The 25,754-nt window shown below is 44.3% G+C and overlaps 1 protein-coding gene across 1 annotated transcript in view; it reads left to right on the forward strand.

The window, feature by feature from the left end:
- LOC124775245 overlaps positions 1-22,621 on the forward strand; it is a 107,818-nt gene extending 85,197 nt beyond the window's left edge. The window contains exon 5 of the mRNA XM_047250083.1: positions 22,468-22,621. Within this exon, the coding sequence (XP_047106039.1) occupies positions 22,468-22,621 (154 nt within the window). The remainder of the gene's footprint in view (positions 1-22,467) is intronic.
- Positions 22,622-25,754: the final 3,133 nt, after the last annotated feature.

Here is a 25,754-nt window from a genome sequence, read left to right on the forward strand (position 1 = left end):
TAGCCGTGGCGCGGTACGTTTGTATCGAGACAGATTTCCAGAACGAAGGTGTCCCGACAGGAAGACGTTCGAAGCAATTGATCGGCGTCTTAGGGAGCACGGAACATTCCAGCCTATTACTCGCGACTGGGGAAGACCTAGAACGCCGAGGACACCTGCAACGAACGAGGCAATTCTTCGTGCAGTTGGTGATAACCCTAATGTCAGCGCCAGAGAAGTTGCTGCTGCATAAGGTAACGTTGACCACGTCACTGTATGGAGAGTGCTACGGGAGAACCAGTTGTTTCCATACCATGTACAGCGTGTGCAGGCACTATCAGCAGCTGATTAGCCTCCACGGGTACACTTCTGCGAATGGTTCATCCAACAATGTGTCAATCCTCATTTCAGTGCAAATGTTCTCTTTACGGATGAGGCTTCATTCCAACGTGATCAAATTGTAAATTTTCACAATCAACATGTGTGGGCTGACGAGAATCCGCACGTAATTGTGCAATCACGTCATCAACACAAATTTTCTGTGAACGTTTGGGCAGACATTGTTGGTGATGTCTTGATTGGGCCCCATGTTATTCCACCTACGCTCAATGGAGCACGTTATCATGATTTCATACGGGCTACTCTACCTGTGCTGCTAGAACATGTGCCTTTGCAAGTACGACACAACATGTGGTTCATCCACGATGGAGCTCCTGCACATTTCAGTCGAAGTGTTCGTACGCTTCTGAACAACAGATTCGGTGACCGATGGATTGGTAGAGGCGGACCAATTGTATGGCCTCCACGCTCTCCTGACCTCAACCCTCTTGACTTTCATTTATGGGGGCATTGGAAAGCTCTTGTCTACGCAACCCCGGTACCAAATGTAGAGACTCTTCGTGCTCGTATTGTGGACGGCTGTGATACAATACGCCGATCTCCAGGGCTGCATCAGCGCATCAGGGATTCCATGCGACGGAGGGTCGATGCGTGTATCCTCGCTAACGGAGGACATTTTGAACATTTCCTGTGACAAAATGTTTGAAGTTACGCTGGTATGTTCTGTTGCTGTGTGTTTCCACTCCATGATTAATGTGATTTGAAGAGAAGTAATAAAATGAGCTCTAACATGGAAAGTAAGCGTTTCCGGACACATGCCCACATAACATATTTTCTTTCTTTGTGTGTGAGGAATGTTTCCTGAAAGTCTGGCCGTACCTTTTTGTAACAGCCTGTATAAAAAGGGTAGAAAATCGGATGCACATAATTACCGGCCAATTTCACTGACATCGATTTGTTGTAGAATCATGGAACATATTTTGTGTTCAGACATAATGGCCTTACTCTGAGAAACTCATCTGCAGAAACCAGCACGGTTTTAGGAAACAGTGGTCATGCGAGACACAGCTTGCTCTCTTTGTACATGATATACAACAGGCTCTAGATACCGGCTCCCAGGTTGATGCCATATTTCTCGACTTTCGAAAGGAGTTCGACTCAGTTCCGCACTGTCGCTTGCTACAAAAATTGCGCGCTTACGGTCTAGCCAATGACTATGCGGTTGGATAGAAAGTTTTCTAACAGACAGGGAGCAGTATGTCGTCCTGAAGGGGGTAACTTCAGCAGAAACAAGAGTAACTTCAGGTGTGCCCCAGGACAGCGTAGTAGGTCCTCTGCTTTTTACGATTTACATAAACGATCTGGTTGATGGTACTGACAGCGGCCTTACACTGTTTGCCGATGATGCTGTAGTCTATAGGAAGGTAGTATCATACGAAAGTTATGAACAAATCAATGATGATTTGCAGAAAATAAGTGCGTGGTGTAATGACTGGCAGCTATCTCATATTAGTAAGTGTAGCCTACTGCGTATAACAAGGCGAAAATCCCCATTAATGTATGAGTACAAAATAAATTATCAGTCTTTGGAAGCGGTTTTATCCGTCAAGTATCGGGGATTGACTATTCGAAATGCTCTCAAATGGAATGATCAGATTACACAAGTAACGGGTAAGGCGAACTCTAGATTGCGGTTTATTGGTAGAATCCTGAAGCGATGCAGTCCTTCAACAAAGGAAACAGCTTACAATACCTTATTTCGTCCAGTGTTAGAGTGTTGTTCCTCTGTATGGGACCCTTACCAGTTGGGTCTGATTCAAGAGATTGAGAAGGTCCAAAGAAGAGCGGCAAGATTCGTGACTGGTACATTTAGCCATCGCGAGAGCGTTACAAATCTCATAGAAAGTTTGAAGTGGGACACACTTGCAATTAGACGACGCGCTAAACAGAATGGGCTGCTCACTAAATTCCGAAATCCAATCTTCACCGAGGATGTAGAGCATATATTATTACCACCAACTTTCAAATCTCGTAATGATCATCATTCAAAGATAAGGGAAATCAGAGCTCGTATTGAGGCGTTCAGACAGTCGTTTTTCTCTCGCGCGATCCGCGAATGGAACAGAGGGGGGGGGGGGGAATATGACTTAGGCGCGAATTGTGCCCTCCGCCACACACCGTTTGGTGGCTAGCGGAGTATATATATAGATATGTAGATGTAGATATGTAGTCTTACAAAGCAACAAAGCCAGATTTTCAAATTATCTTATTCGCTGAGCGCAGCGCAGAGTGTTACTCCTAGAGAAAAAAATGAACAAGATCTTTTTGTAGGAAATTTAATGTAGTTAAATTTTTTTACTGAGTTACATTTCCGCCGGAGGCCACGGTTTTCGAGCTATTCAAGAATAACGTACAAAATCATCCTTGAAACGCATTTCCACCCCCACTCTCATCCCTCATTAGTCAGGATTTCTGGTACGTTGTTCATGGCACTCGCTCCTACCACTTTACAAAAAATTCCAAGTACACGAACTATTCCCGATATTCGACCTTTTTTCATCTCCATTGACTGGGCTGTTACGCCACCAATATAGTTCGCTATTTCGTTAGCATTATTAATTTAAATGAAATTGCGTAGTGACGCAAGTGCGAAGATTCCTAAAATATTCTTCCATCGTTTGCAGTTCTTGTCGAGTAGACGCGACAACAGACATTAATCGGATTGAGACACACACTGTCTGATCATAACAAGGCTGTACAGACCATAGGTAAGTGTAACAGAAATACTCGAGTAACTTCAGTACCAATCTTTGGAAGAATTATCAATGAAAAACACAGCTGACAGCCGGTAAAACTTGGTTTTAATAGGCCACGCTACCAACAGAAGATATTAGATCAATCCATCACAGATGAACCCAACGCTTGCAGATTAATGACTCTTGTAAACGTAACGCTAAAACTAATTACACTACTGGCCATTAAAATTGCTACACCAAGAAGAATGCAGATGATAAACGGGTATTCATTGGACAAATATATTATACTAGAACTGACATGAGATTACATTTTCACGCAATTTGGGTGCATAGATCCTGAGAAATCAGTACCCAGAACAACCACCTCTGGCCGTAATAACGGCCTTGATACGCCTGGGCATTGAGTCAGAGCTTGGATGGCGTGTACAGGTACAGCTGCCCATGCAGCTTCAACACGATACCACAGTTCATCAAGAGTAGTGACTGGCGTATTGTGAAGAGCCAGTTGCTCGGCGACCATTGATCAGAAGTTTTCAATTGGTGAGAGATCTGGAGAATGTGCTGGCCAGGACACCCGTCGAACATTTTCTGTATCCAGAAAGGCCCGTACAGGACCTGCAACCTGCGGTCGTGCATTATCCTGCTGAAATGCAGGGTTTCGCAGTGATCGAATGAAGGGTACAGCCACGGGTCGCAACAAATCTGAAATGTAACGTCCACTGTTCAAAGTTCCGTCAATGCGAAAAAGAGGTGCCCGAGACGTGTAACCAGTGGCACCCCATACCATCACGCCGGTTAATACGCCAGTATGGCGATGACGAATACACGCTTCCAATGTGCGTTCACCGCGATGTCACCAAACACGGTTGCGACCATCATGATGCTGTAAACAGAACCTGGATTCATCCGAAAAAATGACATTTTGCCATTCGTGCACCCAGGTTCGTCGTCGAGTACACCATCACAGGCGCTCCTGTCTGTGATGTAGCGTCGAGGGTAACCGCAGCCATGGTCTCCGAGATGATAGTCCATGCTGCTGCAAACGTCGTGGAACTGTTATTGTCTTGCTAACGTCCCCATCTGTTGACTCAGGGGTCGAGACGTGGCTGCCCGGTCCGTTATAGCCATGCCGATAAGATGCCTGTCATCTCGACTGCCAGTGATACCAGGCCGTTGGGATCCAGCACGGCGTTCCGTATTATCCTCCTGAACCTACTGATTCCATATTCTGCTAACAGTCATTGGATCTCTGCCAACGCGAGCAGCAATGTCCCGATACGATAAAAATCGCGATAGGCTACAATCCGACCTTTATCAAAGTCGGAAACGCGATGGTACGCATTTCTCCTCCTTACACGAGGCATCGCAACAACGTTTCACCAGGCAACGCCGGTCAGCTGCTGTTTGTGTATGAGAAATCGATTGGAAACTTTCCTCATGTCAGCACGTTGTAGGTGTCGCCACCGACGCCAGCTTTGTGTGAATGCTCTGAAAAGCTAATCATTTGCATATCACAGGATCTTCTTCCTGTCGGTTAAATTTCGCGTCTGTAGCACGTCATCGTGGTGTAGCAATTTTAATGGCCAGTAGTGTATGTTGACAGTTCGACCTAAACTAACCGTTACAAGCACAGTAGTTTCGTAGTCAGAAGGCCTCACGAATACAATGATGTAATCGTTTATTTTATGCTGTTGAGATTTTTAAGTGCTCAACTAAGCCGGTGGGGAAATAAGGCCAGTCAGCTGAAGACCAGAAAAGGACGAATGTGGTAAATAATTCGCGCAGTCGCAAATATTTGTACAGTGGTAGGACGGAGTGCAATGACTAACATACTAGAAATCCTGACTAATGAGGGATGAAAGTGGGTTCGTTTGTAGGACGCTTTTATACGTTTTTCTTGAATAAATCGAAAGCTACGGCCTTTAGCGAAAACATAAACTGGTACAAAATTTAGCTACATTAAATTTCCTACAAAAACGTCCTGTTCACTTTCTGCTGTGGGACAAATAGTCTGTGCATAGCGAGCGAGAGAGTATGAAAAATCTCACGTCTGGTTTTTAAAGGCCATATGTAACTTGAGCGTTGCGGTAAGAGCTGCTAAGTCATCCTGTATACATCAAATCGGAATGAGGTACGTTCCCGTAGGTTCATTTTTTGCTGTCATCAACCGTCCAGCTGTAACGTGCTCTACCAGACCAGTGTCCATAGCATTATCTCCAGCTTCCCTGTGAACGTATTCTACTGCCGACCACTGAGTACGTCATTGCGTAAGTTGTTAATATGTATCGTTGAATCACTCTGAACGCTGGAATGAGCTCGTCTAGCCACAGATATTTTGAAAGCGTATTTGTTTCTATTGCGTCATGGTTGTAAGGTCTGTAAAGTAGTTTCCCTGGAAATGCAATACCTGTTTTATATTTCATTCAGTTTAGTAGTCACCGTTTCTTCTCCAACCACGTCTGCGCCCCTTGCCCGCTGTACTGCCAGTTACCGCCTCCTTCGCCAGATCTCCCGCGGCGACCCAACTACTCGAAATGTATTCATAACAAGTTTACGAAGTGCATAAATGACTCCAGATAACACCTGGACGACGCAACATTCAGTGGGAAACAACACGGCAAAGTAGGAAAAGATGCATTGATAGACAACATTTCGTAGGTGGAGACAGGCAGTACTGCGAGACGAAAGGACTCATCCATTTACCATCAGAATCTTACGGAACTTGTCGCCTACAATCTGAACGGCATTAAATCGCTCTTCGCATCGAAGGCCGGCTGGTGTGGCCGAGCGGTTCTAGGCGCTTCAGTGTGGAACCGCGTGATCGCTACGGTCGCAGGTTCGAATCCTGCCTCGGGCATGGATGTTTGTGATGTCCTTAGGTTAGTTAGGTTTAAGTAGTTCTAAGTTCTAGCGGACTGGTGACCTCAGATGTTAAGTCCCATAGTGCTCAGAGCCATTTGAACCATTTTTCACATAGATGTGGTGTTTTTTTCTCTTTGCTTTTTGGCTTTTGGTTGATTCTGCTTGTTTAACATTATTGTATCGTTATAGGTGTATTATAATTTATAGTTCATTACCGTACGTTTTGGAGATGTGGGGCGCTTCGCAGCAATATTAACGGTTTTCTGCCCTACTCCATCTTTGCATAGCACTCCGTCTGCAGGCCACAAGTGGCCCATCGGGACCATCCGACCGCCGTGTCATCCTCAGATGAGGATGCGGATAGGAGGGGCATGTTGTCAGCAAACCGCTCTCCCGGTCGTTATGATGGTTTTCTTTGACCGGAGCCGCTACTATTCGGTCGAGTAGCTCCACAATTGGCATCACGAGGCTGAGTGCACCACGAAAAATGGCAACAGCGCATGGCGGCTGGATGGTCACCCATCCAAGTGCCGGCCACGCCCGACAGCGTTTAACTTCGGTGATCTCACGGGAACCGGTGTAGCCACTGCGGCAAGGCCGTTGCCCATCTTTGCATAGAGTGAGGGGAAAAACGTTTTTATGCCTCTGATCCTGTCCGAACCTCATGAGACTTATGCTGGTCGGTGGTCGCACAATCTATACACGAATACAGGTTGTGTAGAACTATGTCCGTATTCTTCAAAAGATTTCAGAGCATTCACAGCTGCTGAAACACATGATGAATGGAAACACCGTTGGCATTTGGTAAAATTTAATTGTAATTGATCACACTATCGGTTTCAAGGCATACAGCCTCAGCTTCAGATGCAATAAAAATTATTACATCAGTCCATCATAGGTGAATCCAGCGTATTACCATTAAGAGAATACAATGATCAGCCAGAACATAATGGTCACCTACCTGTTAGCCGGTATGTCAGCCTTCGGCGCGGATAACAGCGGCCACGCGTCATGGCCTGGAAGGAGTGGCCTTGTTGGGCCGCTGGAGGGAGATGGCGCCACATCTACACACAAAAGTTACCTAATTCCCATAAATTTCGGGGAGGTAGTGATGAACCCTGACGCCACGTCCAATCGCATTTCACATGTGTTCGATCGGTTTCAGATCCGGCGAGATGAGGGTTCAGTAATTCAATTGGAACTCACCACTATGTTCCTCGAACCACTCTATCACACTTCTGGCCTTGTGACATGGCGCATTATCTTGCTGAAAAATGGCGCAGCCGTCGGGAAACAAGATCGTCACGAAGGGATGCACGTGGTCTGCAACCAGTCTAAGATACTCCTTGGACGCCACTGTGGCTTGCACCAGCGCCACTGGACTCATGGATGGCCACGTGAATGTTCCCCAGAGCATAATGGACCGCCGCCAGCTTGTCTCCGTCCCGTAGTATAGGTAGGTGTTAAGGAACTGTTTCCCTGGAAGGCGACGGATTCGCGCCCTCCCATCACCAAGACGAAGAAGGTATCCGGATTCATCAGACCATGCAACGCTCTGCCACTACACCACGTCCAGTGCCGATGGTTAAGTGCCCATTTCAGTCGTCGTTGGCGATCTCGCGGTCGTAACATTGGCACATGCGTGTGTCGTTGGCTTTTGAGGCCCATCGTTAGGAGTGTTCGGTGCACTGTGTGTTGAGAACCATTTGTACTCTGCCCAGCGTTAAAGTCTGATGTTAGTTCCCCCAAAGTTCGCCGCCTGGGCCTAGATAGCGCGCCTCCCCCAATCTACACACGGATACTACGTGCACCGAACATCTGTCCTACTAGCAGTCATTCCATGTCAGGTGACGCAACTATCACCTGGACGGGTTTATATCGATAGTAGGTCGGTGGTCATACTGTTCTCGCTGAGCAGCGTATTGTCAGTATTTAAAAAATGCTTTAAAAACGTTGGGTTCATCTGTGATGGGTTGATCTAATAAATTCTGTTGGTAGCGTGGCCTATTAAAACCAAGTTTTACCGGCTGTCAGCTGTGCTAAGTTGTTCGAGTATTTCTGTTACACTTTCCTATGGTCTGTACAGCCTTTTTTTGATCAGACTGTGTATGTCTGAATCCGGTCAGTGTTTGTTGTCGCGTCTACTCGACAAGAACTCCAAACGATGGAAGAATATTTTAAGAACCTTCGCACTTGCATCACTACGCAAATTCATTTACAGATACACTACAATTGCTGGGATCACTTTCTACAAACCTGTCTCCTATTCATGTCGCGTAATAATGTTTCTACGTTGGAATCTCATTTCATTATTCGTCTAGGGCAGTCATAAGTCTTCTGAACGGATTGATGCAGCCGTCCACGGATGCCTGTCCTCTGCCAAACTCAGAATAGCACTTGCAACCTATGTCCTCAATCATTTGTTGGATGTGTTGGGATCTCCGTCTCCTTCTTCAGTTTTTACGCTCAACATCCCCAAGTTCGATAACAGTTATTCCTTGATGTCTCAACATTTATCCTATTATCAGTCCTAATTTTTAACTTCCTTCTACAGCACAGTGTCTCCAACACCTTGGTTCTCTTTTTTTTCGTTTCCCCACAATACAAGATTACCTTCCGTACAGCCGTACAAAGGTGTTTTGCGCGCGCACGCCCCTCCCCCTCCCTCCCCCCCCCCCCCCACACACACACACAAATTTGCCATGAACGCTACTTTGTTTGTACTAATCAGCTTTTTAAGTGCTTTTTGCTTTGTCCATCATGCGTTATTTTGCTTCCGAAGTAGAAGACTTTTTGCTACTTCTCATAAATTTCATTGTTTTTTTCGATTTATTCTCAGTCCTTATTGAGTGGTCCTTAGACTGCTCATTCCATTCAACAGCCTCTGCATTCTTTCTCACTTTAACAAAGGACAACGATGTCATCACTAAGTTGTCGACATCGTTTCACTCTGAAGTTCAGTTCTACTCCTAAGCGTTTCATTCGTTTTTGTCGTTGCGTCTTCGATGTACAGAATCAACAGCAGGGACGAAAAACTACATCCGACGATTTAATTTTTGGATTTCCATTCTTTCTTTTCCCTCTTGGTTCTTGCACAGACTGTATATTAATCGTCTTTCTCTGTAGCTTACACCACATCTTCTGCCATGTCTCGAAAGTCTCTCATGATTTTATATCACGAAAGCTTTTTCTACGTCGACAGAAGCTATTACCCTGTCTTGCTTCCAAGAAGTATATTTATGTGAAAATCTGTGTTTGTGAGTACAATGGATGCTTGAAAATTAATGTAATTAATCGAAAGCCTGTAGTTGTACACAGGTGCAGAGTTCTACCGATAAACTGCCAGACACTTTCCCGTGTTTTGAAATGATTTTAGACGTTTACCTTGGATTCATCCACATCTAAAGGGAGCTGCAATTCTTACAGTAGGTGTTTATGGCTCATGCAGGGATGATTGGCATGATCTCTTTCAATGTCTATCCATGTCCCACCCCATCATAGATTTAACTATTGTGTCGACGGCGGAACGTCGTGCAACAAGTTCGCCAATGTCACTTGTATTTTTTCTATCGTGAATTATTTTGGTTAATCGGTATTGTCTGAAGGTAAGGATATATGGTTCGTCGGTATTGTCTGAAGTTACGGACACACACACACACACACACACACACACACACACACACACACAAAACACAGTTTTTTTCTTTCTTTCTCTACTTTCACTGTCAGTGGCTGAGCTGAGATGGAATTCAATATACAGCCCCAAACTTCCTTCTCGCTTGATAGATAACAAAATTCCTGACAGCCAACGAACGTAATTTTAAATACAGTCTAAAATGGATTTTTTCAAGGCAGCTGCTATTCTACAGACGAATTTTTAATTTAAAAAATTATTATGACACTTGAAAAAAGCTAAATTTTAAATGTACCACTAATTACATTAATCAATTAAAGACCGTGTTCATTCTTACTACATTTACGCCACTGTGGCACTTAGCAACTTGTAAACGACCAGCAATTAGACTCAAGAACAATTCATGAATACGTAAACCTGTACACATCATTTAGACACAAATCTTGCAGAGTATCTATTTCTTCCTCATTTTCCAAGCTGTTGGTTTTACCAAATCGTTAAAAAGGAGCAGCTACATAATGCTTAGTCGAATTGATGGCGTCCTAATCGTCAACCCATACAGCTTTCTTGTTCATTGCCCCCCCCTCCTCCTCCCTATATGTTCTAGAGGAAGACGAGAAATACACAGTAACTACAAGAACAAATACGGGTCAGTGAAAGCAGAAGACAAAGATAGAAATTATTGCATCAAAAAGGACACAAGGCAAGAAGGCAGTGCTCCTGACTACTATTAGACCTGCGTAACGAACGAAGGAAGGAAGGAAATTTCGAGAGTGAGATTAAATTTTATAGCGAAAGGATGCTAGCAACAACATTCGGCGATGAAATTGCTATTTTACGTCAAAGAGTGGAAATTACATTAAATCGAATAAACAGTCCATTCAGCAGTGTGTATAGATAGTGTAAACCGAAGAAAGACCGACAAACACATCATCAAAACTGGTGGCTACGTCGTAGACGAAGTGAAGCATTCTTCTACCTTGGAAATAAAGTAAAGAATGACGCACGAGGCGCAATAGCGTGGAGAAAGATGGCATATCTTTCGACTAGTGTCGAACATAGGCCTTAAGTTTAGCAAGAAATTTCGAGAATGAACGGCTGGAGTACATTATTGTATGGAAACTAATCGTTGATAGTGATAAAACCGGAAAAAGAGAATCGAAGCGTTTGGGAGGTGGTGTTACAGAGGGACGTTGGGAATTAGATGGACTGATAACATAAGAAGTGAGGTTCTCCTCAGAATCCAAGTGGAGAAGAACGCTGGCAAGAAGAAAGGAAGAGACGACAGGAATGTGTAGACATCAGGGAATAAGTGCCGTGGTACTAGTGGGAGCTTAAGACGGTATGTATTGTAGATTCATACTGGACACCACGACTCTAAGTTTACTGAATCTTTTTCGAGTGTTCACCTATGCCAAATTAAGACAGTTAGGAAAATGGCGGCGAACTCTTACCATGTACGGCCATTCGTGAGGATTTACACGTAGAATAGTTCGCTAAGCTAAAACTAGTTGTGTAACTAAGAAGAGGTCGTAATAAGGGTTACACCCTGTGTACAACGATGTCGCCTCCATCACTGAGGAAGATTAAAAAACCACGAAGCAACATATATGATGCTGAGACAAGTAATATAATGTAAGACACATGGGGCCGCAAATGTCGGGAACACTCCAGAAGTGGATGAAAACTGTTGAACATGTGACGTCTCCAGATGACGTACCTACCACACGTGCAGTGGCGCAGCCTATCCGTCTGTCGCACCAAATCATTCCATCTCAAGTCATTTATTCACTTCGGTATGACTCCAAGACCACGTGCGCGACTTTATATCTTGGGACTCCGGGTTCGAGTCTTACGTCCGGCAGGCAGTATTTTTTTTACTGTGTTCAAGAATTGTGCTTACATTGTGGTAAGATTTATTATTATATTTATCGTCTTGCGGCCTCCGCTCGTTAATTTCAAAGTACAGTACAACAAAAACCTACAGTACAACACTACAAGTAAATAAGATTCCGAATTGCATCAAAAAAATGGTTCAAATGGCTCTAAGCACTATGTGACTTAACATCTGAGGTCATCAATCCCCTCGACCTGGAACTATTTAAACCTAACTATCCTAAGGACATCACACACATCTATGCAGCAGCAGCGCGGTTCCGGACTGAAGCGCCTAGAAAAGCTCAGCCACAGTGGCCGGCTCCGAATTGCATTTCTAGCAGTGAATGACCTACGTGCTTTTTACTAAATGAAGTCTGTAAACAAGAAAAGAAGGGGCAAAAGGAAAGTAATACAAAATGTTGCTTGGTTACAGGGATGACAGTAATTCAGTAATTTTGTAACTTCTACCTTTACAACAGATCACATTAACAAAAGGTGTTTAAAACCAGAGTAGCGATCTGTAGCACCCCGTCCGCCTCCACCTGCCCCCGCCACCCATCGGGGAGGGTAGGATCGACAAGCGCAATCGCTACACGTGCGGCGAAGTACGTCATCTGGTGACGTCACAGTTTCAACATTTGTGATCTACTTTAGGGGTATTTTCCGACATCTGCGATCCCATGTGTCTTGTATTAAATTGCTTGTCTCAGCGTCATCCAAATCACTTCGGGGGGATTTAAACGTTAATAAGCAACACCCTGTGTAGAACAAATATTTAAGGTCGTTCTGAGCAATTACTATTCTAGGTGGGGAGGTTGATTGATCCATGAGGTGAAATCATGGTGGGCCCCATCGAGCTATTCCAAATGCTGATGATCTAAATCCCCTCCCCTCCCCTCGAAGGAAACGAAAAAAAAAAAAAAAAAACACATTTGGTGCTTTCCCATACCCGATTTAACTTTTGTGAAACCTGCTGCAGCATCTGTGTCAACAGATTGGTGTTCATTTCGGGTTCGGAGAGATGAAACAGTTTCGAGGTATTGACCACCCTCAGCTACACCTGTTCAGGAACAAATGACAACTCAGCCGGCGAAGGATAAACATCAGCGAGAAATTAAGAGACACAAATGCAGATGATTAGATTTCTGCCGACGAGAAATGCTCTCGTCATCATTTGTTAATCAGAAACAGGATTTTGTTTCGACATCAGATAACTTGGGCACTCAGTCTCTCCAGAAAAATATTAATTATAATTGACCGTTATCCTTTTGTGTTGGTTATAGATTCTCGCGTTTGTGTCAATGGCCTCTTTCGAAATAAAATGCGAACACGCATTAGTTCGTAGGTTGGGTGGCCACGGCCGCAACACGCCGCTTTGTCTCGTACAGGGAGAGCTGCGAGGGGCACACAACGGCTTCCCTTCCGTTCCCTTGTGTTCCCTACTGTCCGCCGCGGGCTGCGCACCGTGTTATGAAATTAATACGCGGCCCGGGAGCGTCCATTAATCACGTCGCGGCGTGTCCCTCCCGCTCGTTAGTATTTATTTTCTCCAGACGTTTCCAGCGCTGCCGGGCCAGCCGGAAGTTGGGCCGCTGATTAAACCGCAGCGCCTGCATCTCGGCCCAGTGGCCGCTCCTGGAGCGCGCTCACCTCCGTAATTCCTTAAGCGCCGTTGAAAACACGCAGTAATAACTCAATCCTAGTCAGTGGCTCTCCGGGCAAATGCGTCATGGTGAGGTAGCATATCTGTTCGGTATCCCAATTACTTGATGTACAGCGATCAGATACTTTTTTATAGCTTCGTTTCATTCCAGGACTAGTTTCGTTGTTCCACCCATCTTCGGTTCAACTGACATAAACGTTACAGTGAGGAAGCGCTGTAACAAGTATATCGCGGTTTGAGGGTGCGGGGAGGGGAGCTTGGTTCTCGTTTGAGGTAGGAATATGGAGTAACAAGGCTTTCGTTTAGCCCGGACCTGTGGCCATTTGTACACTCATTCGAACGTCTGTCTTACTGTAGCTAAGTTACAGTATATTAAGCAAGATTTGAAGACGAACCGGAGCTGGCGCCAAGGTAAATTGTGCGAATCGATTTATTCCATTTTCAAAAGATTTTAATTGGGCTGAAGTTAATGCTCAGCTCACGGCAACATTTGCATATGCACAGTTCGGATATTACGTGCAAAACATTCAAAAACATATTTTTCTGGGAGGTTTTTGAAGTGCGTCACTTTTTTACTTTAAACTTGTACGAGTCGTTTCAAACTTTGCATGAAGAGGGAGAAATGGATAGAGTCAAAATCAATTTTTTTTTATCCAGTAATATGTATTCGGTGTCGAGATACGATGGTTTAAATTCAAGCTAAATGTAGCACGTAAAATTCGTTCTTACGTGAACTGAAAGCGCAGAAACGGTTTAAAGTGAATCAGATGAATAAAAACAGCAGTCTTACAACAGAACTGAAAACTTGCTCTCGAAAAATCTAGCTTCATTGGGATTTTACGTGCAAAATAACAGATTTTTTAGTTTTTTATGGGGGCCAATTCTGTGTTTCAAACTTGTGCGAATCGTTTCAAATTTCTTAAGAAGCGAGACTAATACATGTAAATAATGTTCGTCCTGTTGTTCTGTGACTGGCTTATCCGGTGCCACAATATAAGCAACACGGTTCGAAAGACAATAAATAAAAACCCATAGCCGATCTGTCGTAGCCCGAGTCATCTACATCGGTTTGCCAAGCTGTGACGGTCTAATGTCAAAGTTATTATGGAATAAAAGTTGGGAATCAGAATTAAAAATGCTCCTATGATACGACAAAGAAAGGCGAACGTGTTCTGGCAAAGTTAGTTTTTCGTCTTATATGGCAGCTTCGAAGACATATAAATCATAACATCTCTACATATTACCGTTTTTGTTTTTATTTTTTACTAATCAACCCTACATCCCCAGCACACTGAGCTCTTTCGGCTACCAGGTGTTGACACATCTGCATCTTGCAATTTATAGGCTAGGATCCCTGATCCTGTGCCCAAAATCCAGAACGTCCGCTAGCCATAACAAACAAGATATAATATCATTTGGCTGAAGAGCATACGTGTAAGAGCTAAAAACGTTTTTCTGGGGGGAGGAGTGTTTTCTCCAGAGGGAGACTCTAAAACAATTTTTTGATATTTTGGTTGGGGGAGGGTGATACTTTTCCTCAAGATGACCATTCCTCGCCCACATTCACCCCCTGTTACATGTATGCTGAGGGGCGTAGAAAAAAATAGCTCTAGGCGCGCAGTCCGGAACCGTGCGACTGCTACGGTCGCAGGTTCGAATCCTGCCTCGGGCATGGATGTGTGTGATGTCCTTAGGTTAGTTAGGTTTAAGTAGTTCTAAGTTCTAGGGGACTGATGACCTCAGATGTTAAGTCCCATAGTGCTCAGAGCCATTTTTGAAAAAATAGCACATTTATGTGCTACTAGAAAGTGGAATGCAGGTGCAGTAGGAAGTATCCTTGTGAGGGGTGCATGCATCCTAATCGTTAATGAAACTACAAACAGTCCTGTCTGAGCATCATACCAGAGGTTGAAAATACCGCTACAGTTGTAAGGTTCGTTTAATTAACATACTACAGGTTTCGGGCTCTTATACACCCATCTGTCGTACTGAAAATGGGAGAAGATGCACATGTGCCATCCTATTTTAATTGATGTCTGTGGCTTGTTGTTCCACATCGTCTCATATATATCCCCACTAGATTAAAAACATGAATTTCATGTCGCGTCTTCCACTCAGTTTTGCTACAGTTTTGTAGTAACCTGTTCAACATGTTCCTTTACCACGCATAATGCACTTTTAAGTTTTTCCTGTAACTTTCTGTGAAATGTTTTCTTTTTTCGTTATTCATTTAAAATTTAAGTCACTAATTCAAATTGTGAACGGCCAAGCTAGTGGCCCCGCGCTCTTTTTCCCGTCAACAGATGGCAGTAGTTTTGCCACTCTGGTTTACCAGTTTGCTTCCTCCTTCGCGTCCGCTAGTCCATGATCTGCGCTCGTTGGTAGCACACCGCGTCTTGTACTCGTCCACCTCGGCGCTCGGGATCACAGCACCAAGTGTAAGTGTCCTGGTACTCTTTGCATATTTCCCTACCCAGGCAGTCGTCCGTAGTACTGTCTGGTGTCTCTTTGGCACTGATTTAGGTTGCACAGCACCTAGCCCGACCTGCAGCTTTTATTTTTTAAATGTTTTTAATTTTTTATGGATTTTTTTTGTTTATGTGTATCGCTGCGTGTAAAAATTATCTCCTGTCTCATGCTATTTTCTGTACGACACCTCAAGATGGGCGTATATGAGTCCGAAACCGGTCGTGTGTTAAATAAAAGGACCTTAAAACTCTAGTTGTATTTTCAACCACCGCTTTAATGAAGCGTTGTGTCATATAGCCCGACATGACAATGCCATGTTGGATGACTTGATGGTATGTGTCATGTTATACGATATGACGTGCATGTTGTTACTGTAGTTGACACGATGATTTATGTTACATAACATTGGCACTAATACTAATACGTAAAAAAGCGCGAATATGTCAAGAATTTTTGATTTAAATATCTTTGAAACTGCTAGATAAGTCGAAAAGCGAGTTAACTTCGTTCACATCCCTACCACTGCGCAGCACATATTCGGCTTTTTTGTGTTAGGACAGCAGAATTTTTCATTCTGGTGCATATTTACGTTAGTATAAAGCCTCTATCGCGTGTGTTTTAAATGCTGTAACTGTTTTCTGCAAATAACAATTCTTTAAGTTACTACATTTTTCGTATTGAAACGCAACGTTTTGTGCTGTGCATATAAAGTCGACAATGAGACTCACACGGCCGTATTCAGGATCTACAGGCCCCTAGGATGAAACTGTGATGTGGACGCTGCGAGGAGATATTTTGTGCTAATTACACAGAAAAATAGCGTTTTACAGAAATTTTTTGATTAAAAGCCTGAACCGCAACATTTATTATTTAACTGAATAAAGTTTTACTATCCAGCTTATGATTATAATGAACTGATGAGCTGAAAGAAGCGGGAAGAATCGACATCATTAATGTATTCACAATGATGTATTAAAATCACTATGAACAACTATTTCTTTAAAAAAGCGTCTTGCGGTAGCGTTCTCGCTTCCAGCGCACGGGGTCCCGGGTTCGATTCCCGACCTGGTCAGGGATTTTTCTCTGCCTGGAGATGACTGGGTGTTGTGTGTCTTTCATCATCATTTCATCCTCATTCACTCGCAAGTCGCCGTAGTGGCGCTAAAGAACCTGTGGAACGGCGGCCGAACCGCCCCGCGAGGGGTCTCCCGGCCACCAATGCCATACGCTCATTCATACCTTAAAAAACCAATAAGTTGAAATTCATTTGCATACGAAAATCAGTATTACAGTTTCAAAAACAACATACTGTAAGTATAAGCAAACGTATTAATGATTTTTAAATAATGGATTGTAGTCCAATCAAATTGCCCATGCTGAGCGAATGAGACTAGGAAATGAGGCTCTAAAAATAGCTTGTGAGGCTTTCTATTTCGCCAGCAAAATAGTTGGTAATCGTCGGAGTGGAGAGGATATGAAATGCAAAAAATGGTTCAAATGGCTCTGAGCACTATGGGACTTAATGTCTGAGGTCATCAGTCCCCTAGAACTTAGAACTACTTAAACCTAACTAACCTAAGGACATCACACACATCCATGGCCGAGGCAGGATTCGAACCTGCGACCGTAGCGGTCGCGCGGTTCCAGACTGGAGCGCCTAGAAACGCTCGGCCAGATATGAAATGCAGGCTGGTAACAACAAGAAAAGAATTTCTGTAAATGAGGAATTCGTTAAAATCTTACATAAATTTAGGTGTCGGGGAGTCTTATGATGATGTCCGGAGTGCAGCTTTACATGGATGCGAAATGTAGAAGACGAGGGGTTCAGACAAGAGAAGAAGCTTTGGAAACATTTGCTGCAGAAGATTGCTGAGTATTGGTTAGTTAAAGAGAAGTACTGAATCGATTGGGGAAATCCTTGGAGTGTATAAGAACCTAACTTAATAAACGGATCGATTGATAAGAGACATATTGTGGCCTGAAGGAATAAATTTGGTAACGGAGGAAACGATAGACTAGCCTAGAGAACCTTAAAATGAAAGTCTGAGTAATTTCATTAGCTAATTGGTTTATGCTTATATTTTATACTAATTAAGCCAGTTATAACCTCTTCATAACTTACTTATGTTTAAAATAGCGCTTTCAGTACTGAACCGAGACAAAATGTTGAGGCATTCTCCTAACGTTCAGTTTCGAATCCTGCTTCTTATCAACTTCCGTTCTGGAAATGATTTATCTCCACCGGGTTTTGTGACCATTAGTAGCAGGTATGTCTTCGAGGGATCTCGTTCTTAGGAAACACGGTTGACGTTTATGGTCGCTGGTTTGAATGAAATGAGGTATGGAACAAACTGACTTTTCACGAAATCGAACTACTTTCAAACTGCTGAAATTCCGTTAACCATTTCTTTTAAATCTTGCTGGTTTTACCAACCAATGTGTCACCTGTCCGAACGGGTAGCTTTAGGAATTTGACGCGAAGGAGACCGAAGTTTGAGGAGTGAATGTTGACTTAAAATTATTCGAATAAGCCAGTACAACATAACCTCGTCTACGCTCTTTACGGTTATAAGTGATTCCGAATCGTAGTTTTAAAAAGTTGAGACGTTTGCGAGCTGCAAAACCCATTGTGTTGCGGGCAGCCTAGAGTGTTGGCCCATAAATACACACTGAAGCCGCAAATTGAGAGACAAAAGTGCACTTAAATATTAATCAAACGTAATTAGACAATTATTTCTTAGTTCAGGTCAGCTTGGTGATCTTGGGGATCGTACATTCAAAATGCAGTTACACTGCCGAAGATATAAATGCATTACTTCAGTGAACACCAGAACGCGCCTTGGCATAAAACCAACCTGCGCTCTAAGTGTGTTTGGTTGCTATGTTTCTTAAAGTAATTAAACCCACAACCGAGGAGCTCAACTACAATTAACACGACGAATTAAATGTATCCGTAATCTGTACTGCCATTTGGCGGCGTGTGCTGCTACGTTATATGCCATCAGCGTTCGCATGTCTCCCCCTGACCCCCCCCCCCTCCCGCCTCACACACACACACACACACACACACACACACACACACAGAAAGAGAGAGAGAGAGAGAGAGAGAGAGAGCGCAATGAGATTGGGGGGGGGGGGGACGAGGGAGGAATCCCATATTCAGAATCCACCCCCTTTTGCCCAAGAGGGTACTAAATAACAGACGTTACCTGTGATAACGCGTCAGCAAGTGGCCCTCCTGAAACATCCTGTGTATAACACTGTCAGTTTGGGCCACATTGGCCTTAGAGGTTCATATAAATATACACCACTTTCTTCGGTTTCCGACTTGCAGATGTCTGAATGTGTCAGATTATAAGACAGAATCATGACAATTCCCGATGTAATGGTGTTTAATGTGGCGCGTCCAGTTTCGATCTTCGGTGACTATCCGATGTCAGGTTAGCCACCTGAACGCAGATAATCTCACTAGACTGCATACCACTCTGGACTGGTGATGCTTACCGTTTGATAGCAACCCAAGGTTAGCACCGGTCGTGCTACGTTAATCACCATCTCAGCTTGATTTGTCTTTTCGATTTTTTAATACTACTACAGTTGCTGCTTGTTACGTGTTGGTGATAAGCAAAGTTTTTGCGTTTGGAGAAGGTACAGTTGATAGTAAAGTAATAAATCACTACCTGTTATTTCTCCTTTGTCGCTCCTAAATACCACCATCATGTCAATGCATTTCATTGGTGGGGTAGATACGGGGTGTCCTGATGTATGCATTTTTCTTCAACAAGTAAAAGGTCATCAGGTTACCTTCCATTCAGAAGGCTGTTGCACTCAGCGACTGTTATATTGACTTGTAAATAGTAGATTTCAGCTATCAGTCGTCCTTTTTAAATTTTATTGGCAGATCTAAATTTCAGCTAGAAACTAGCCATTCTCAATGCACTATCATTTTTAATCAATGCATGTAATGCCTGTTAGTCAGGCTTCATCCACAGTTCATTGAATACTACTGTTAGTATCCGAACAGCCTTTTCTAGACGCCAACATCTGGTTGCCGTCTTTTTTGACTTACGTAAAGCATATGACACGATCTGGCGATATCATATCGTTGTCACATTGTGTGAGTAGGGTCTCCGGGGCCCGCTCCCGATTTTAATCCAAAACTTCCCGTCGTTCCGTGCCCAAGTCGGTGCCTCCAATAGTTCCTCGTATTCAGGAGAATGGCGTTCCTCAGGGCTCCGTATTGAGTGTCTATTTTTAGTGGCTATTAACGGTCTGGCTGCAGCTGTAAGGCCGTGGGTTTCACCTTCTCTGTATGCGGATGACTTACGCATTTCGTACGCTCCTCCAGTACTGGTGTTGCTGAGCGGCGCCTGCAGGGAGCCATTCACAAGGTGCATTCATGGGCTCTAGCCCACGGCTTCCAGTTTTCAGCCGCGAAGTCGGTGTCATGTATTTCTGTCGGCGTCGTACCGTTCATCCAGAAACAGAACTCTACCTTCATGACGATCTACTCACTGTAGTGGAGACATATAGATTCTGGTTTTCGACGCCTGATTGACTTGGCAACTTCACCTTCGTCAGCTTAAGCGCAATTACTGGCAGCACCTCAATGCCCACCGCTGCCTGAGCAACACCAACTGTGGTGCAGGTCGCTCTGCACTGCTGCAGCTCTGCAGAGCCCTTGTTCAATCCCGCCTTGACTATGGGAGTCTGGTTTACGGTTCGGTGGCGACGCAGCGTTGCATTTACTCGACCCAGTGCACCACTGTGGCGTTCACCTTGCGATGGGAGCTTTAAGAACGAGTCCGGTGATCAGTGTCCTGTTGGAGGCCAGAGTCCTTCCATTGCGAATCCGACATGCACAGCTGCTCGCCAGTTACGTAGCACACGTTCGTAGTTCTCCTGCGCATCCGAATTACCGTCTCCTTTTCCCAACCACAGCGGTTCATCTCCCGCATCGGCGGCCCAGGTCAGGCCGGCCTTATGATTGCGGTTCGCATCCGGTTCCTTCTGTCTGACCTGGAGTCCTTCCCGTTGCCATCTCTCCTCGATGTCCATTCACCATGCTTTGGTTACGGCAGCACCCACCATACGTACGGCAACAGTTTTCCCACAGTGTAATTCACTTCACAACTGCACAGAACACTGTTGTGATCACGACCGACACTAGCAAAGTATTGAGGACACTGCGCAGGTGCAGTCCGTGGTCGAGCACAATAGTGCAACCTGCAAGCTTGCCTGACATCTGAATTTACGCTGACAGAAAAAAAGAAAGTCGGTAGGTGTGTTTCTACACGTGAAAGATCGTGTCGACATTGCACGCCAGTTGTATAAGAGTCGCGCTACACGAGGCGTTATTTACACGCTATAACGGTCGCGGCGTTAGTTAACTTTCAGACTAGGTGTGGTGAGCTGATATTAGTCAAGAATGCATTTAGGGTGACACAGTCGTCATTATCAGTACCTCATTGAGTTTGAAGGATGTTGTGTTAAAGGGCAAAGGGAAGCTGGGTGGTCCTTCAACGATATTGCAGAAAGACTTCGGAGAGAAGTAGTCGGTGTACATGATATCTGGCAGCGGTGGTCGCGAGAATGTACAATCGCAAGAAGACCGTACAGACGGCCATGTGGCACAGCGATAGGAAAGACCATTGTACTCGGCTTATGGCCCTGGCACATCGTACTGCAGCTGCAGTAGTAATTTGAGCAGCAGTTGGCATCACAGTGACACAACGAACTGTTACAAATCGGTTACATCAAGGACAGCTCCGAACCAGGTGTCCTGTAGCGTGCATTCCACTGGCTCCAAACCACTGTCATTTGCAACTTCAGTGGTCAAGCGTGAGTTCATTGGACGGCAGGGTTCTGATGGAAGCCGCCTCGGTGCCAGTGATGGCTGCAAGTGTTTACAATGAGGCCAGTTGAGGACCAGCAACCAACCGTCATGCGTGCTGGACACACTGGACGTACACTTGGACTTACGGCCTGGGATGGGATTTCGTATGACAGCAAAAGCACTCTAGTGGTTATCCCACGCACATGACTGCAAATTTGTGGGTTTGTCCTTCATCACCATTTCATCATCATTCACTCGCAAGTCGCCTAAGTGGCGTCAACTAAAAAGGACTTGCAATATGGTGGCCGAACCTCCCCCCCCCCCCCCCCCCCCCGAATGGGGCCTCCCGGTGATCAATGTCATACGATCATTTCATTTACATGGTGGGTTAATACAGTGCTTAGACTTCTGATCCCACACATTAATAGCATTTCAAGGGGTGTTTTCCAACAGGATAACGCTGTTTTCCAACAGGATAACGCTCGTCCGCGTACCGCTGTTGTACCTCAACATGCTGGACTGAGTATCGACAGGTTGCCTTGGTCTGTTGTATAACCACATCCTTCTCCAATCGAGACATACCACTCCAGCGTCATCCGCACCCAGAAGTAACATTCCTGTATTGACCGACGAAGTGCAACAGGCGTGGGACTCTATCTCACAGCCACAGACTGACATCCGGCACCTCTAAAACACAATGCAAGCACGTTTGAATGCTTGCATTCAAAAGTATGACGGTTACAGCCATTATTAATGTACCAGCATTACACATTTGCAGTTGCTTATCTCGCACTTTCATTAACCTGTGATCTTGTAATGTTAATCACTTAAATATGTTACCTAGACAAATGTATTCCCCAAATTTCATTAACCCTGATGATTTTTTGCTGTTAGGGTTTTTCTTCCGTAACTGTTGATTCAAGCATGCATTTCTTGCTGTGTTTCGATTTTTTTTTCCAACCTTTGTGGCAGCAGTGATTTAATTTAGACAGAAGTACCTCCATCTCACTCCTTGGCACTATCTTGACTAAGTGTAATGGTGTGTTTGCAGGCTGCTGCGTGAAAAGTGCGCCGAGGACGAGGAGTTCGTGGAGATCTGCAAGCTGCGCCGCGGCGCCGCGCTCCACACCCTAGAGTCGCTGCTGGACCTACCGGTGAGTGGCCCCACTTCCATAATTCAGACACAGAGGAGTGAAAGACGTTAGCTACCAGTGGGCACGAATTTAAATAAAAGGGCAAGTTGAAAACTTGTGCTGGTCCGGGATTCGAACCCGGGTCTCCTGCTGACTAGGCAGACACGCAGACCTCTACGTCATCGCGACGCAGTGGTCACCACTACCGCTCTGGGTACCCTAGCACGCTTCCCGTCAGAGCCAAATTTTCTTCTTACAACACATGCTACTGATGAGCTTTATTACTCGCGGCATCTGGCCGATTCTTATAAGAGGAACTTGGTGTGCACCTGCACTGAAGAGATCATTGGCCGTCATCGCCTTGTTTATATATACGTGGTGTCATGTAATTACACTTACTGCTCGTACTTCTATCGTATGTATGGACACTCCCAGCACTTCAACGCGGCTTACGTGTCTAAACGGACGGGAACGTAAAAGTACAGTGTACGCGAAAGTGGCCCTTGTGACTTTAAGTGTTAAATGCACTTTATTGATTATAGGCAGGGTCTGTTTAATGCCCAAAAGACACAAGCGGCTGTTGAGGCCGCAAGATGAGAGGAGCACCAGGCCGAAATTTGTATACAACATATCTCAAAATTTGTGTCGAGAACTGGCACGGTAATACAAGCGAAAGCTTGACAGCAAACATGGGTCGAAAGCGAGCCATTTGCGAGATACCTGCGAAATTGTGGCTAAATGTCGCCACTGTGTGGGGGCGGCGGGTGGAATTATTTACTGTTTATAAAATGTTCCTGTTATTTATGCTGTTGTTTTGCCATTCTCAACACTGGCTCTCTAAAAAATGGTTCAAATGGCTCTGAGCACTATGGGACTCAACTGCTAAGGTCATTAGTCCCCTACAACTTAGAACTAGTTAAACCTAACTAACCTAAGGACATCACAAACATCCATGCCTGAGGCAGGATTCGAACGTGCGACCGTAGCGGTCTTGCGGTTCCAGACTGCAGCGCCTTTAACCGCACGGCCACTTCGGCCGGCACACTGGCTCTCTAACTACAATTTTGGCAACCAGAAAGTGATTAGCAAAACGTGAAGCCTGTAATTAGAATTCCTAGTGCCCACTTCACCTGAGAAATACACTTATAGCTACAGTTTATAGCTCTGAGGAATTAGGAGCTTGTCTGGAGTTCATAATCAAAAACGATCGTGAAAAAAAATGTTCTCTGTATTCTGAAAGTCACAGATGAAAAAAAAAAAAAAAAGAATCCACGCAACCTGACTAACAGAGCAGTTCAGAGTCTAATGCGCTGATGCAACTATAACTGTCCAAATTAAATGTTTAAGTGAATGCTCGCCATAATTTGATGATAATGTTCATCAAACGCCACGCTAAATAATGGTAGAATGTCTGACCCGCGACGGCACGTGAAAATACAATATACGCAAACTGAAGATAGATAATTAAAATCATCCCAGAATCAACACTTCACTCGAAAATGATTTCATGGTTACGCGTATCCCGAGTAACTTAATACGGCGTCTGAGGCTGTTTATAGCAATGATACCGACGCGGCGCGACTCCCAACACAGATGGTGGGCTATTCAGCGTCTGGAGAGAACTGGGGCCTTTTTTCCTCGCGCAGAGTTCTTATATATAAAGCCTCGGTGCGGACGGCTAAGGGAACGCCTGATCAAATCGGCTCTCCCGACTAGACGCTGGGCTAGTAATGCACCACTTTAAGTTACCGAATAAATCATAGCTTCTTTTGCTGATGGCCGATGAAACTCTCAATTTAAATGTGCTTTCAACACACAAGTAAGTAATCATAATAAAAGTTTGACGTGGCTAACTTAAATATTTTGGGCGGGAGAATTAATTTAATTACACTGCACGCAGTAGACGAGCTCTGAACTTGCCCTTTGGAGATACGCTATCGCTATAGTTTTATAGTCATTCAGTTGAAATCTCTCACATCTGTATGATTATAGCGGATCTCCATTCTACTTAAATCTAAACATCCTAGCCTTATTTATTAGCCTACTTAATCTATCTTGTTTCCTTAATTTTTAATACAAAAGCCAGAACATCATGAATTTCAACTAAAATTTTAATTTGTGAGATCCAAAGTACTGTTTCTATTAAATTATTATGAAAAAGGAATCTAAATATAAATTTTTAAGTCTCTAGCTCTTTTCTGTTGCGCCAATGATTTTTACAGAAAACGTCCGAATTTTGAAAATGGTTAAAGTTATCGAACTGATATTCAGCACACATTAATTTAGTATTACTCCTGACATGCTAGAACCGTTTCAGGTTATTTGCTTAATTTTTAAAGTATTGCGCAACATTTATGACGTCAGAGCTAGTTACAGCGGACTAGGCTGGCACACAATGGGAAGACTGCTGTGAATTTACTACGGCGCGAGTAGGCTGCTTCCCTACAACTGACTTACTGTTCTAAATAGCGTAAACTTTCAGATTAACTGTTCACTTGATAGAGCTCATATTTCACCCAAGGTTTACCTTGATAAGAAATACAGGGCGTTTCAAGATGAATATACGGGTTTTAAGGCTTTGTAGCACATATTAAATTCACCTTAAAATTATAAATAATACACCAAATGAAAGAGAAACACAAACAGTTTTTCTTACAATTATTCAGTGTGAACACCGATCACGCATCGAGTCGACAGGCGACTTGTTCCGAAACCTTAATCAATGTGTCAGGAGTAACTGTTGCTATAACACTGTTTCTAAAGTCGGATAGATCAGCGTGTATCGGAGGCACACACACACGATCGCATCAGATCGTGTCTGAACGTGGAGGTCGTGCATGAAATGCTGTGTCAACCGGCCTCTTGCGCCCAATCCACCGGTCGGATACAACGTCTTTTAACCAGTCGCGTACTGAGTTATGCCAGCGAGGCGGCGCACCATCTTGCTCCCAAATACAGATGGGTTATTCAGCTTCTTCCCATTGAGGCACGGGCCAGAGCTGTAGCACGTAAAGATAAGAAACATCAGTTACAGTTGATTCACCGAAAAAGAAAGGCCCATAAACTTTCCGCGTGGCTATTTCTTGGGGCTAAGCGTGAAAGACTCGCACTCGTTCAACATGTTTTTCAATCACACTTTATCATTCCACACTCTTCCCACTGCGCACAGGTATACAAACAAAGCTGAGTTGCTCTTTCATTTGGT

Source organism: Schistocerca piceifrons, chromosome 2 (assembly GCF_021461385.2).
Source record: "Schistocerca piceifrons isolate TAMUIC-IGC-003096 chromosome 2, iqSchPice1.1, whole genome shotgun sequence".
NCBI classification, from domain to species: domain Eukaryota; kingdom Metazoa; phylum Arthropoda; class Insecta; order Orthoptera; family Acrididae; genus Schistocerca; species Schistocerca piceifrons.